Consider the following 15,679-nt stretch of genomic DNA (forward strand, 5'->3'; position numbering starts at 1 on the left):
GTATATTTGCCATATAAACAGTACTCACCCACTTGTTTTCATGTTTTATTGTTTTACAGAATTGAATCACAGTGGACTTAATTTGACTTCTGCCACTGTTATATAGAAAAAGACTCACTTTATTATCTTATGAAGTGAAAAATTGTCTCTAAAAATAAAATTAATAATTTTTCACACTGTATATTTATAATGTTGTGATGCCTGAATTTACTTGTAACGTTTAAAATGTTCGAATTTTTATTTATTTATTTTTATAGAACTTAATCAAATCTGTGAGACACCTGCACCTTTGAAAGAAGATTTGTTGTCTAGCAAGACAGTGACCTCAATCATAAAATGACAATGCTAATGTCCTGGGTTGGTCCAGATCTCAATCCAGTTGAGAATTTTTGAGTGGTTTGAAAAAGGCTCCACTCACAATCTCCATGCAGCCTGTCTTGGGCAGTTGTTCAAAGAACAAAGGGGAAAATTGCAGTGGCCAGATCTAAATCCACAGACTCAATATTAGAATTGCTGCCGAAGATGGATCTACTAAATACTTGATTTAAAGGGGTTGAATTTCTTTTGCACATGATTATTTTTGACCAATCTGTAGAAATTCTCATTTTGACATATAAGGAAAAAGTCAACAAATCTTCTGTGGTTCAATGTTGTAAAAAATGAAACATGAAAACTGAATATTTATTTTGTGTTCTATAACTATAATTGATTTTGACCAATTTTTTACAAATGTTTACTTTGCATTGACAGATATATTTTTATCATGTTATTCACTCAGTCATAAGCAAAAGCATTTTCTGTGCCTCAATGTTGTAAATTCCTAAAGGGGTGAATACTTCTTTAATAGGCACCATCAGTGTTGGGGAAAGTTGCTTTCAAAAATAATGCATAACAATATTGCATTACTCCATAAAAAAGTAACTAATTGCATTACTTACTTTTTTATTTTGAATGTAATGCATTAAGTTACTTGTGTGTAACTTTTTATCACCTGGGCTGGGATTGCTTATTTGTTTTTTAATAACAAAAAACTGGAAAGTTATATTTTTGGCAGCTGTAAAGGCCCTTTCACAGCAAAAGTGAAATTGATAAGCCTCAGGCTGAAGGAAGTCTGCACCTCACTCCCAATTTCTCTAAACACAGGGACAGTTTGAGAGGGGTCAGTGAAAAAATGGGAAAACAAAGTAACTTGCGTTACTTATTTGAAAAGTAACTCAGATATTTTGTTGGAAATTTAAATGTAATGCGTTACTTTACTAGTTACTTGAAAAAAAGTAATGTGATTACGTAACTTGTAATTCGTTACCCCCAACACTGGGCACCATATTGTTGATATTGAGGACCGGTATGAAGTGTCACTTATAGTAAATATATGTTTGACTTTGACTATGCATGTTTAACAACTTGAAATGATGAAAGAGCCAATAATGTGTAGAAGTTTTGTGTTTTTAAAGAAAAGAAAAATAAATATAAATCGGTCTCTTGGTTCAGGTTGCTCAATAGATGTCACATGTCTAGTAAAACTCATAAGGCTGATGTAAAGTTGATATAGGACTTCGTCCGTGCTCTGGCAAGGGTAGAATTCGGAGGTAATATGTGGTTGTATGTGTCTGGTGGCTTCAGGTATTGTGAGGTCAGATTGGCATTCATAGAAGCGCTGTCTGGAGGAGCAGAGAGAGAGAGTAGTGTGACAGAGAGCAGATGGAGGACAGCCCAGGGGCTGAGACTGTACGACTCTCCCATTGTTCCTACAGGCGAGCTGGCACTGTCAGGAAGATTGGATGGAAGCAGGAGAGATGGACGGAACGTCGCTGCTAAAATAATGTGCCTTTAGGAGCTGCATTATATAAGGCTATTAAACTGTCAGTGTGTGCTGGCGTACATGCGGGAAGATAACCTTTGTTTTGCAGCAGATGAAAAACACATTCCATGTTTGTTTTGATGTAGCTACCATCCATGGCCTGCATCCATCGGTGCGTGTGGGGGGAATTATCACAGATGACTGTCTTCTCTCTTATGCCGCTGAGATATATTTAATACAAAGAAGGACAAGCAGGATGCCGTGCCGCAGTCGAGCCCTGATTCTGTCAGAGGCACTGTCTAGGGAAGTCTTCGGGCAGCTTCGGCAGCCTAGAGATGCAGATGGAGAACCGGCATCCAACGTCACCTCTGTTATTGAGCTTTATTGAGCCCTCCTGGAGATTTACTTCAAAGAAACTCTAATGGCAGAGCGGAAACCAGATGACGCTTTGATTCAAAGAGATCCGGGCATATCTTTTTTGTAACCTGGGAAGGATTTGAAATATTGCCAGATCTCCCGCAATGAGTGCATTAAACTTAAAGTTAAAACGACGTGAGTTAGGGGTTGGACCTGTTTGTTTATTCAATTATTGGCTAACATAGAGGTCTATATGATACCTGAAGAGAGTTATCTGTTAGGATTCCCATTTATCTCAATGGTAATTGCTTGGCTGGCATTGGGCCAGGCCTGGAAGTACGTGACCTGGAGGCTGCCATCTTCATGGGTGCTCAGCTCTGCTGCCAGGTTGTTTTGAGCCAATTAACTGAACTTAAATGGCATGTAACTGATGACTGTAGAGCCGAGAGGAAAATGATGGCATGATCACACTGATTAGATAATGGCAACACAAGAATGTACGCAAACACTGAGCGGGGAATTCAAAGGCAGCAAAAACTGTATTTGTGTTTTTGTTTTAGGAGCCTCCTAAAAAGAATCTCATCTACAGCAATATAATGAAATATTTGTGGTTGCTTGTAAAAAGTTTTATTGCACACTTCAGCTCTACATTTTTTTGAATATAGATATCTTCCTTTTTCATGCTTCTTTTATACTGAAAGAAACCTTGTTATTATTATATTGATTTAATTTAATAGAATTCTATAAACAACATGTGATTTACATATGATTTAATGTTTTATTAAAAAAGACATAACAGACAAATGATTTGTCTTTTTTCACTATACTTTCTTTTTCAGGATTAAGATTTTCGTCTTGAAATGACAAACATGAGATTCTTTAAAATCTTTCCATCTGCATCAGTTTTGTTAATTCCAGTTTATTATCAGTGTTACCCCGCTTTTTATGCATATGTTTACCAGCAAAATGAATCAGAAAAAATCTGATGTATGAACCAATCAGCACTCTCATGGTATGAAGGTGCTTATGGTGTGATAGTTCACAATGCTTTACTCCATATACTCAGTCAAGCAGCAGTAATAAAACATTTAATATTAATTTCAATAGAGGTTTTAGTATATATTTAGCTGTGAGGTAATCTGTACTGACAGGAGATGCTTTTAACAAAGAGTTTGAGTATAGTACTTGCACTCTACAAGAAGATGACAAGACATACATAGACCAGTAGACTACACTGCAAAAAAACATTTTCTTAATCAGTATTTTTTAGCGTTCCAGTATACATATCTAAACATCCTTAAAACAAGATAGAATTACTTGAGGGACCAAATTGATATCAAGACTTTTTGTTCGATTTTGCATTTAATTTGCCAATGAAGTAAGAAAAATAAATATAATTCAAAATGTTTACTAAAAAATAAGGCATTTATATCTTACACAATTTTACACCTCATATAAATTTTTCTTGTTTTAAATGTTAGAATGTTACAAAGACTGTGACCCATGTAGTACTGAATTGTGGAGGTAGACCATTAAATAATTTTTCACCATTTTTGTGCTCAGGATTTTTTGGGTGGGCCTAAAATCATGTCTTGATGATGCACTAGAGCCACTGAGCATGGCCCCTCCCCTAACTCTATAAGAGGTGTGTCCGACTTGAAGCAGCGGTGCGCAGAACGATCGTTGTATGACATCAAAGTACCGTGAGAGCTCTAGAGAGCAGATGGCTCCTTATGCTCCGGGGGGTCTTGAGCTCCTGCCCCTTTAATCGTCGATGCTAAAGTGCCCCCGGACCGCGATTTCTACCAAGGGGGAAACCAGCCCCCCACCCAACCCCGGACCACACTTGTGCCCTCGTAACGCCACTACTCCCCTGCCCCTCCAGAGGTCTGTGCACGCCACTGTTTTCACAGCTTCATGTCTAGGAAGAGCTACATTGATCAAGAACCTAATAAATAAAGTGAATCTGACAGACAATCTATATTTCCTAGAAACTACACAAGATTGATATGATATCTGCCCTCTAAAACCACAGCAAGAAGCTCATAAGTCACAGTTGTGTTGCTGTTAAAGTAAAGAGGCAGCTGAATCGCAGTTATCGGATTAGCCTGCTGTTATTTTCAACATAATACAGTTAGCTGCCAGTCTACTATTAACACTTGCACTTTAAATCTCTGATCTACCCAGGTCGATTCCGGTGTGGTTGTTTTTATAATAGCCTACTTGTCCTTGGATTTAGTGATGGTCTCCCAGGGGCCCGAGAAACTGTGTCTGTGTTTGTTTGTAAAGGGTTGGTTCAGGTCTCGGTTTGTTAAAGATGGGTTATTTTCTACATCTGGAGAATTCAGACTCATAACACTAAAACATGGCAGCTATGCATGCATGACAAACACAATTTGCTTAGTGCTGTTGCAGCTGTCAGTGCTGAATAAAGACCTGGTCTCATGAATCACCCATCCTCATCTGTCTGTCTGAGCCGGAGAGCAAGAACAGCCGGCAGCACATCTGTGAGATGCGCTACACGTTCCTCTCTCTGTCTGTCTCTCCGTCTGTCTTTCGCTCTGTGCTTTTCACTCTCTCTAGCCCTCGTGCCTTACCCATCTCTACATTTAAAATACATATAATCATCGATTTGCATCTCAGCAGCAAGTGAATCAGGACCTGTGAGCCCACTGAGCAGTCAATGTACACACATCACACAGAAAAATTAAATTAAAACACTATATAGGCACTATATAGGCATGTTGTTTCAATGCATATAGCTAAAGTAATTCAGATTTCTCAATGTGTTTTGCAAAATGCTTGTCGTGTAGAAATTTTACAATTGTTAGATAGACATATAGTCATCTGTATTTGGCCTTTAAATCAATGCATTTAATTTATTACAGTGATTTTACCTAAACTGACTCTGAGTGACTTATAGCTTTAATAAATCAGCCACAGCACTATGATAAAAGACACCCATGCTTATATATATTTATTTATTTATATATATATATATATATTTTTTAATATATTTAATAATAATAATTTAATTTAATTTAATGTGTAATATATCAAATGTATTATATATAATAAAATATAAAATTATAATAAAATAGATTATATAATTATAATACAGATTTAAATAAATTCAAATTTATTGCTAATTATTTAAATAAGTATAATATTTTTTATAGGATTATCCACCTTATTTTAACATAAGAGTATATGCGGCTATTTGTAACTTAAATGTGCAAAAACTTGCAGGGTCATTTGCTTCCAGTTATTTTTAGTTGTTCAAAGTGGCTTGTTATACTGCTTGATACTGCAAACTGGTATTTCTTATCATATTATTTTAATGTATTGTCATAATTCTAAACACTCTGGTTTATAGTGCAAAGTGTTTTACTGTTTACTGCACTTCTAGTTCTTCTTCTAATTACCTTTAGCGGCTGATGAATTGGAAGTATTGCACATTCACAGAAAATTGTTTACTTCTGCGTTGCAAAATAAGGTGGATAGAACAGATCGTTCCAGTCCTGGCTCCAGATTGGTCAACACATTATTCCAGTTCCAAGGAGGGGGCACTCAAACCCCTCAACACCATAAAGCTCTATACTGTTTTGTTTTTGTCTAAATTAAAACTTAAACTTGCTCTGTGCTTTTCACTCTCTCTATCCCCCACTTCTCACCCATCTCTATATTTTGAAATGCATATAATCATCGATTCGCATCTCAGCAGCAAGTAAATCAAGACCCTTGAGACCACAGAGCAGCCAATGTACACACATATCACATAAAAAACTTAAACATGCAATCCCATGCACTGTGGTCATGTTGTTTCAATGCATATAGTTGCGATATTTCAGATTCCTTGATGTGTTTTGAAAAAATGCTTGTCAGAAGTTTTATAATTTTTAGAAATATATGTAATCATCTCTGTTCAGCCTTTAAATTATTGATTTTGATTTATTAAAGCAATAAACCAGAAGAAACTGTACTTTGCAGTGATTACCTGTAAACTGGGACTCTGTGTGGCTTAAATAAATATTTAAATACATGTCAATTTATTACCAATTATTTAAATAAGTATTATTTATAGCATTATAGAACAGATCGTTCCAATCCTGGCTTCTGATTGGTCAATACATTGTTCCAGTTCCAAAGAGGGGACACTCAAACCCCTCCCCCGCATTAAGGTGGTGATCCCAGTTGTGTTGACCAATCACAATATGGTAACAGTTTTGACCTGTTCATCACATCACTCCACAACTCCCATAGTGAATCATTATTTTTATTGCATATCAGCATTCTGTTTTTTTTCAGGGAGTTCATCTGCTAGTAGGGATGCTCCGATATTAAAATTCTTGCTGATATCAATAATTATTTTCTTGTTATGTCAGATGACCGATAAATGAACAATATTGAAGTTCTATACTGTTTTCTCTAAATTAAAAATTAAACTTAAACTAAAAACTTAAATCAATCATTTTAAATGTTGCAAGTAGCTGTGTTCAGAAAACACAACATTATAATATACATTATGAAAATGCATATTATTTTAAGATTTGCTAAAGATTACATTTAACAGTGTAACTAAATTATTAGTTTTTAGGTGAACCTTACATGAGTGTTAAGCGAATCTAAATGTAATAAAAACAGAGGAAATAAGTATGAACAAATAAACACTGTTACAATATACTGTATATCCAATATTGACTGATACAGATCAATTAGAAAATCTCTCACTTAAGCTAGTGACCATATATCGTCCATTCCTTTCTTCTAGTGTAATCATTTCCTTAATGAATTTGCTTTATAAAATAATGTTTAAATCAAAAATTGTGTCCTTAATATTGTTGTGTGGTAGCTAATTTTAAAATCTATGCTGTCTCTTCAACACCTTTTAGCTATGACTGTATTCTCAATGTTACACATCTTATTGATAAAATTTAGTTCATTTTTCTAACTATAGGCAGTTTGCAGTTGCCAAGCGACATTATTTTGGCACATTAATATGTGCAGTTTATACTGCATAATAGTCAATACTGCATAAGTCAGACATATGCTCCCATAAACCTTGACCTCTAGTGAAATTCAAATACAAAATTAAAATTCTCAGTATAAAAAAAAAAAAAAAACTTTTTGCAATGGATGCAGCTCAATTCATCAGTTTCAGAACAACACCGTTTCCTATATTCGCAATTTCCTGCAGTGATCTTGGTCACTAGTCACATTAATGGTTTTAATGAAAGCAACGGTACCGCAAGAATTCATGCCCTGTCAACCCTGATAATCAGGACAATCTACCAGCCCCAAAGCACTCGATACTTAAACAAATATCTCTTTGTATCACAACACACACATGCACACACTCCCACCCTCTCCAAAGCCACAATATCACCCTGACTTGAAAAAGCATTTACAGTTAGAGCATGCACTTGTCATTACATCAAAAATGTCAACATAATCACACAAGGTTTGAAAGCAGAGCAGATGTTGTCAGTTTGGCTGACCTTTAAACATTTTTTTTCTTACATGATTGGCAGTTTGAGAGTATGTTTGCTGAGCTTGATGTTTTTACAACATGCAAATGCATCCTGGAGCTACAATCGGTGCTGGTTGTTTGTGTTTTTCATACAAGACCAGTGGTAAAAGGAAATGGCTTTGAAGATGTGGTTTCAGAAAACATTGATATCTTAAATTCCTTCCTTTGTAAATGAAGTATTGCAGAAAATATTACCAAAATTTATATCTTTTGGATAAATCATCTTTTTGGAGCAGAATGGGGGCTTAAATATGAATTATTCAGTGCCTCTTTTTATACTCAGTCAAGAAATGTCTAAATGCCCCAGTATTGTTCATCTTTTGAGAGAACATATGGACACTTAAACGTAATCTCTGTCCATTCATTCCATCCAGCACCAAATGTGAATTTTATGCAACGTCACCAAAGCTCATAAAAGCCCAATCTGTGCAGTTTGTTTATCTACTTTGATATTCAGATTTGGGGTAGTGGAATCCCAGAGCACTCAGTACTGGTGGGCCAATATATAGCCCTCCATTTAGGATGAACGTTTGATTGTTAAGAAATATTCTTGTGCTGGAGCTCAATTGTTTCATCAAGGATAGATTTACTAACATTGCTCTATCTACATTCTGAATGGCATTGAAGCCAAATTGTTCAAATCTTAACAGTCAAAGCCTTTGATGTCAACAGAGGCAAAACTCCACCGACCTTCTGCTCTGAATCAGGAATAGCATGTACCTCTATAATTGTTCTATAGTCTGTACAATAAAATCAATTCCAATTCAGGATCCAATCCCAGTAAAGTGCCTCTAGCGAGATTAGTTAAGGTAAGTGGTATGGTCTCAAATTGCTTTTAGCCCTCTCATTTGAAGGTGTGAGGTTACAAGAAGCATTTGTGCTCTGTTTCAATTGAGGCGAACCTTAAAACCACCTCAGACCGCCGAGATATTAGATAAACAGGATTTTCTAATAGATTTACATACTGATAAATATGTCTGATATCCTCTTGACCTGATGTGTGGAAGAAAAGCTGTAAGTTTTTACTGTGATGGGCACAGGGTTAGCAACCTGGGTAATACTTCAGATTTAGGAACACTATTCACTATTAATAAGTTGCTTATTAGCATGCATATTACTAGCATATTGGCTGTTTATAAAGCACATACAGTATTAATGCCTTATTCTGCATGACCATATTCTAGATCCCTAAACCCTACAAAATACAGCCTTACTTACTATCAATAAGCAGCAAATTAGGAGTTAATTGAGGGAAAACTAATAGTGAATATGTGTTCCCTAATCTAATGTGTTACCACATCCTGACTACGCTATTGTTGAGGATTTGAACCTGAACTATTATTGAAAACTCCTCTCACACTCCAGGTGCTTATAAACTTGGCCAACCATGAGGTCTGAGAGCAATGGTTCTCAGCTGGTGTTTTGCATGTGCTGATAAGTATAAAAAACAAAAACAAAAGAAAACACTAAAAAAATGTCATTGTTAAATGGACATAAAAAAATACATCTAACCGTATAATTGTGCTTATTTAGCATATAGCTTATAAACTTGGAAGGAAAAATGCTTTTGTTGCTGATGTTAAAAAAGTGAATCCAATGCAAATTTATTGGACATTTACAGATGGTAAAAGCTAGCCAAATTAGGCAGAGTTACTTGACATGCCCTCGGTGTCAAGTGCTTGACTCCTCGAAAAGCATGGGGGAAAAAACCTATGCAAACCCCAACATCATTAAATACAGACCACAGTGTGTTGTGTGCAGTGAATTATTGGCTACCGAGAGCTTGAAACCATCAAAACAATTCTGCTACTGTGTTGGGTTGCTGCTTGATAAATGTCCAAATCTGGGTCCTGCAGCAATGCCATGTTGAGAACCGCTGTGCTAGAAATCCATCCCCTGTGTGTCTACTTTCCTGAATCAGAGTTGCACCAATGAGAATTAAATTAAGAAAAAGAATTGTTGAAGTTGTGTTGAGCTTCTTAATAATAGTGATTAAAACCTTCACCTGCAATTAATTTTGATTGTCCGCCATGGTGGATTAACCAAAGTAAACAGCAGCCAAAAAAAAAAAAAAAAAACTCAGATACTCTGTTCCATTTTTGAGTGTCATGTAGAAGAGGATATCAAAAATAGCTTGTGCAAGTAATGGATATTTTATTTAATTTATTTTATTTTATAATGCTTACATTTGACTGTATACATAAAATATCTTAATGCTGTATATACTATCATATATTGCTAATATTACAAAACATTAAATTATCTGTAAACTGAATGTATTGTTTGCCTATTGTTTGTTTTTCTTTAATAGTATTAAAAATTCTTTGTTAAATTATTATCATTATGAAAATTCAGATTAGCTGCTCCCTTATTTTCTTTATAGGAATTGGAAATTAAAACCAGAAAGTTTCATGTTAATCCATAAAGGGTTAGTTTACCCAAAACAAAAATTCTGTCATGATAATTTTAGGCTTTTATTCACATATAAACACTGATCAAAGCACATTTATAGAGCACATCAAATATGGTAAACAGAAACTCGGACATGCTTGCTTGAATTGTGAGAACCAATGAGGTTTGTTTTTGCATGTCACACAATCATGTCTGAGCTTCTGTTTACCATATTCAATGTTCTTTATCTATGTGCATCAATGTATATATGTGAATAAAAGCCTAAATTAAATCTGTTCATCATATAAAGTGATTGTGTCTCTTTAGACGATTTGTATTAAACTGTTCGATTTTTATTACTTTTACAAAATCATTTTGTTCATTTGATGCATGAAATTTTTGGTTGCGTGGACTTTCAAGGGATGGACAAAAAGAATAGGAAATAATGATATTAAAATAATAATAATATAAATATTATAATACTATTAAAAATCATTTTAATTTGTTTCTTAGCTTTTGAGTCTTATGGGTTTGGAATGACATGAGGGTAAATGATGACAGAATCTTCATTTTTGGGTGAACTATCCTTTAAAGTGCCCCTATTATGGCATTTTTAAGGTTCCTAATATTATTTTGGGAGTCTCCTACAATAGGTTTACATGCATGAAAGGTCAAAAAATGCTTTAGTTTTCTCAAAATATGCATTTAATGTCACCTAATTTTCCAATGATTCTCAAACGATTCGTCCGAAGCAGTTCTAAGATTCAGTCTCTTTAAACCCCTCCTTTCCATGAGCCTACTCTGCTCTGATTGGTCAGATGGCACAGTCTGTTGTGATTGGTCTACCGTATACAGCCCGTGTCGGAAACGATACACCCATTGCCATCGATAGAAAATATAAACATCTATTTGTCGTACTTACAGGTTGTGATTCAGTGGAGCCAGCTGGCCCAAATAAACAGGGTACTGAGCCATCTTTCAAGAGCAAGCGTTTTGTGAATCTCGCGTTGAACTCCCCGAGATTAGAGAAGCAGTAAAATGACGGGAACACAAAAAAGATTGGGGTTGTACTGTTGTGAATTTTAACCATTGATTCTGTGCAGCCTCATTTTTCAGAAGTGAAAATACAACGAATTTACTTTCACAGCGTCTTCTCGACATGATGTTAACTACACAAACAAGCTACAGTTTTTGAGGGCAGGTCAAGTTATTTGCAGACGGGTTATTGCAGCCAACGAAGAACATAGGCAGGCATTATGCAAATGTGTTACCCTGTGACCTCTGTTCAGAGTCGATTCTTTCTTTTGGAAGACAGTAACTTTATTTATCGTGCACTTTCGGCTATACAACACATACAGCTACATTACACACTGCATGAAAGGCAATATTCGAAATGGCATAATAGGGGCACTAAAGTTTATAGCACTAGAGCAACTAGATTTAAAGTAGCTTAAGTTTACTGTAAAACTAAGGCAAGGATAAACTAAAAACAAGGAGAACATAATGGAATAAATGTACCCTTATTTTTAAGGTGTTGAAAGTGTGATGCAACTGAGGTAGTAGATAAAACTTGATTTAATTCAGGTTATGGTTTGATCCTTCTTGATTCAGCCACTCTGAGAGATGAATACCTGAACCTTTCCCCCTACAGAGATTAAACCGAGACTGAGAAAACATGCTGATGTCAGAGTGAACAATGAGGCAGGAGATGGAGAGAAAGAAGGACTCACCAAGGATCTGTATGTTGGTTCCAGGCGGGGCCAGGTGCTGCTGGATGGTCTCATAGAAAGTGGCCTCACACATCAGCAGGACTGTCACACTGACCCACACCCACACCAGCCACGACATCCCAACACTCCTCTGAAGATACACAGAGAGAGAGGTCAGTAACTCACACACTGGCATTTCATTTCTCACTTCCATTCATTCCTACCTAAGTGCTGTGAATGCCGTGAGGTGCATTCAAACCTGGCATTTCTAATTAAATCTGAAAAAAAATATATATATATATATTGTTTATGCGAGTTTGAGAGAACCTGACAGAACTTCCTCACACTATAAAATATGATTAGGAATTTGTTAATAAAGCGAATATTTGAGTACATTTGACAAGAAATTACTATTTCAGTTTTTATACTTTATTATTTCACATTTAATTCAGTGTTGCTTTCCATTTCTTTGTAATTGTTTGTGAAATGTACCAGCAATTTCTTTGTGAGAAATTGATTATACACCAAATATTTGAGTGCAGAGAAAATCTCGCAGATCCAATCTTCATGTAGACCGACTTGCTTTCAGCCTCTTAGTGTGTCTATTAGGCCATTTAGAGATGAAAGTGCCAATCGGTTTCTTATCCTCAGCCACCTGACAGTCTGTCTCCATCATTGAGTCTCCAATTGCCTATTCATATTCATAAATTAGAGTTATGACTAGGCAGTCACATTTTCTTCAGTTATCCACATAGCATGTGCTGAAATTGAATGTCAGACAATAAAACTATAAAAACGTCTGCAGAACTTATGAAAAGAGCCAGCCATTCGGTCTCATGGCATATGCTTCATAATGTAGGCTATAATAATCACTGAGTGTGAGATCAGATGAAGGTATTCATGCTGATCTTTCAGTGCACTCCTTTTTCACAGAAAAAAAAACAAGCATTTTGCATGCATCAAGGTAAAAACATGTTATATTTGTTTTCTGAACATTACTATTGCATCAGCTGCATGCTGATACTTGGTAAAGAGGAAAACAAAGCTGAAACAACTACTGTACCTGTATCATTCAGGGACAGCCGTAGGAGAACTCAACACTTTGTCCTCAATCCATCCATTGTGAGGTGTCCAGATATCCCCGTGTCCAGGTATTGTAGTCTTGTAGAAACTCTCAGTTCTTCGGTCTTCTCACTTTGAAGCCTGAATCAGGGACACTGTAGGACAAACGAAGAGCGAAAGAGAGAGAGAGCGCTATGATTGAAGTACGGCAAACCCGCTCATCTAACACTAGAATCGCCTCTTCACTCCCCTGAGCCACAGAGATGATTTTCCGCTTCACATTTAAACACAACTGAAGGGCGGTACTCTCTCTCTTCCTCCTTCCCTCTTTCACTGTAGGACAAACGAAGAGCGAAAGAGAGAGAGCGCTATGATTGAAGTACGCCAAACCCGCTCATCTAACACTAGAATCGCCTCTTCACTCCCCTGAGCCACAGAGATGATTTTCCGCTTCACATTTAAACACAACTGAAGGGCGGTACTCTCTCTCTTCCTCCTTCCCTCTTTCTTGCTCTCTCTCTCTTGCTTCACTCTCCCATTTCATCTCTTTCTCTCTCACACACTTTCTCTCTGTCTCTTTCTCTTAGTCCCTCACTCCATCTTTCTCTTCCTCCCTCCTTTGCATGTAATAATTTTTCCCGATACACGAGAGCTCCTAGCTCCAAAGCTATACATGATCTCTCATCTAAAACCTGCCTTGATCTAGCAGTCACTGGAAACTGGGAAATGATGCTGGGCATTTGTATCTTAATATATCATTCCAGTGGGTTATGGTGAACTGACATTTATCAGAAACTTTTTTTTCTCTAGCAACACACATCCCCCCCTTTGAGCAGAATTCAATATTTTTCACTCAACACACAAACAGATTGTGGTGGTGATCTCAGTAACTCCCTGGTTTTTAAGCCCCTCTATCCTCCACTTGTAATTGAGCCTCAGACTTTGACAGACCTGGAGTCACTTGCTTGTCACCAACAAATTGCTTAAGCTACTGTGTTTTGCACAACAAAACTGTTTTGTTTTATAGACAATAGACAACAATTGTGACAATCTGCAGGACCTAAAAACAATCAATTAGCTATTTTAAAGGGACAAGCATGAAGTGCAGAAAGTCTCATTGCCAGTAATGTTCAAAATCAATTTGAACTTTGAGATTAGAAAAAGGAGTTGTTTTGGAAGTAGCCTAATTTATTAAAAAGACAATAAATCTTGAATGAAATTATATGTAAAACACACAAAGTTTGATGGGTTTTCTCCTGACAAACATGAAAATGCCTGTGGTATATTTTACATGGTAAAATAAATTTTTTGTTATAATGGTTTATAATTGCAAACAGCAGTACAAATACAAGTACTGTATATATTTTTTACGTTTTATGTACAACGTTTTATTTAAATTTTATATGTATGTATGCTATATGCGATATATATGATATTTACATAAATTTATATTAAATAGAGTATTATATTACTATATATAATTTCAGAATAATTAGGTCATAATTATTGGTCACACTTTATTTTACGGTCCAATTTCTCATTATTAACAAACCATTAACAGTGTTTTTTGTTAAATTTAGTTATTGGGTAGGATTAGGAATGTAGAATATGGTCATGCAGAATATGTGCTTTATACAGTATGTACTAATAAACAGCCAATATGTTGATAATAGTCATGCTAATAACTGGTTAATAATTGGTCCCTATACTAAAGTGTTCCCAAATAATTAGCCCCCTTGGCAAACATGAGCAAAGAAGGCTGTAATAATAAATCTGCATCCTTTATCCATTTGATCATTCATTAAAATAATTTCAAACATCGAATCTTTCATTGAAGTAAAACTTTTTCTCAAATACACATTGGCCCCCTTTTATTCAATACTTTTCGCAAGTTCTGTTTGACAAAATAACAGCTCTGAGTCTTCTATGCCTGATGAGGTTGGAGATTGGAGACCATTCTTCCATGCAGAATATTTCAAGGTCCTTCAAATGCCAAGGTCAATGTTGGTGCTTCTCCTCTTCAGTTCACCCCACTCATTTTCTATAGGGTTCAGGTCAGGGGACTGGGACGGCCATGGCAGAACCTTCATTTGGTGCCCAGTGACCTATTTTTGTGTTGATTTAAATGTTTGTTTTTGGATCATTGTCCTGATGGAAGATCCACGGCCCATTATAAGATTCAGTCAGGTTTTGATCTTTTATCTGTTGGTATTTGATAGTATCCATGATGCAATATATTTGAATAAGATTGAATAAGAATAATGTCCAGGACATCTTATTCATTCTTATTCGTATTCTTATAGACATTCTTATTTTTATACAGAAAAATATGCCCAGAACATTAAAGATCCATCAGTGTTGTGGGCACTTTTTTTATCCTTGTGTATCCCTTTAAACCCATATCGTGTATGCTAAAAAAGCTCTCTTTTTTGTTTTGTTTTATCTGACCATAGAACCCAGGCAACTGAATAATGCTTGAGCAGAGGATTTTTTTTCTTGAAACCCTCCCAAACAACTTGGGGTGATGTAGGTGCTTTTTCTGCCCTGAAGACTAAACTAAGTTGTCCAATTATCCAACTCTGATCCCTGGATATATAAAATGTGAAAATACAAATTAAGAAAATTACATCCAAATAATGTGTTTTATCAACCACAGATCATATAAGCTCCAAGATGCTTTAAAAGATAATTTTTTTACTGTACCTCAATCTTTTCCACCTGGGGTAGTCTGTAATGGGATTTGATGCACCTTTATGAGTTTGTAAAGCAGACCTTCAGACCATGGTTATGTGTTGTGAAATTTCTGGAAACCATCACTACCATGGAGAG

General features: G+C 35.9%; 1 protein-coding gene across 4 annotated transcripts in view; it reads right to left on the reverse strand.

Moving 5' to 3' along the window:
* tafa1a (TAFA chemokine like family member 1a) overlaps window positions 1–13,124 on the reverse strand; it is a 49,510-nt gene extending 36,386 nt beyond the window's left edge. For 3 of the 4 annotated variants that reach the window (XM_016554049.1, XM_016554047.1, XM_016554048.1), the window contains exons 1-2: window positions 12,852–13,124; window positions 11,810–11,939 (exon numbers count right to left, since the gene is read on the reverse strand). In XM_016554049.1, coding sequence (XP_016409535.1) covers window positions 11,810–11,939; window positions 12,852–12,860 — 139 coding nt within the window. In that variant the 5' untranslated portion in view covers window positions 12,861–13,124. The remainder of the gene's footprint in view (window positions 1–11,809; window positions 11,940–12,851) is intronic. The other variant, XM_016554050.1, reaches the window with a different exon arrangement.
* Window positions 13,125–15,679: the final 2,555 nt, after the last annotated feature.

The sequence above is a fragment of the Sinocyclocheilus rhinocerous genome, unplaced genomic scaffold (genome assembly GCF_001515625.1).
Source record: "Sinocyclocheilus rhinocerous isolate Xijiao unplaced genomic scaffold, SAMN03320098_v1.1 scaffold1758, whole genome shotgun sequence".
Classification (NCBI taxonomy): domain Eukaryota; kingdom Metazoa; phylum Chordata; class Actinopteri; order Cypriniformes; family Cyprinidae; genus Sinocyclocheilus; species Sinocyclocheilus rhinocerous.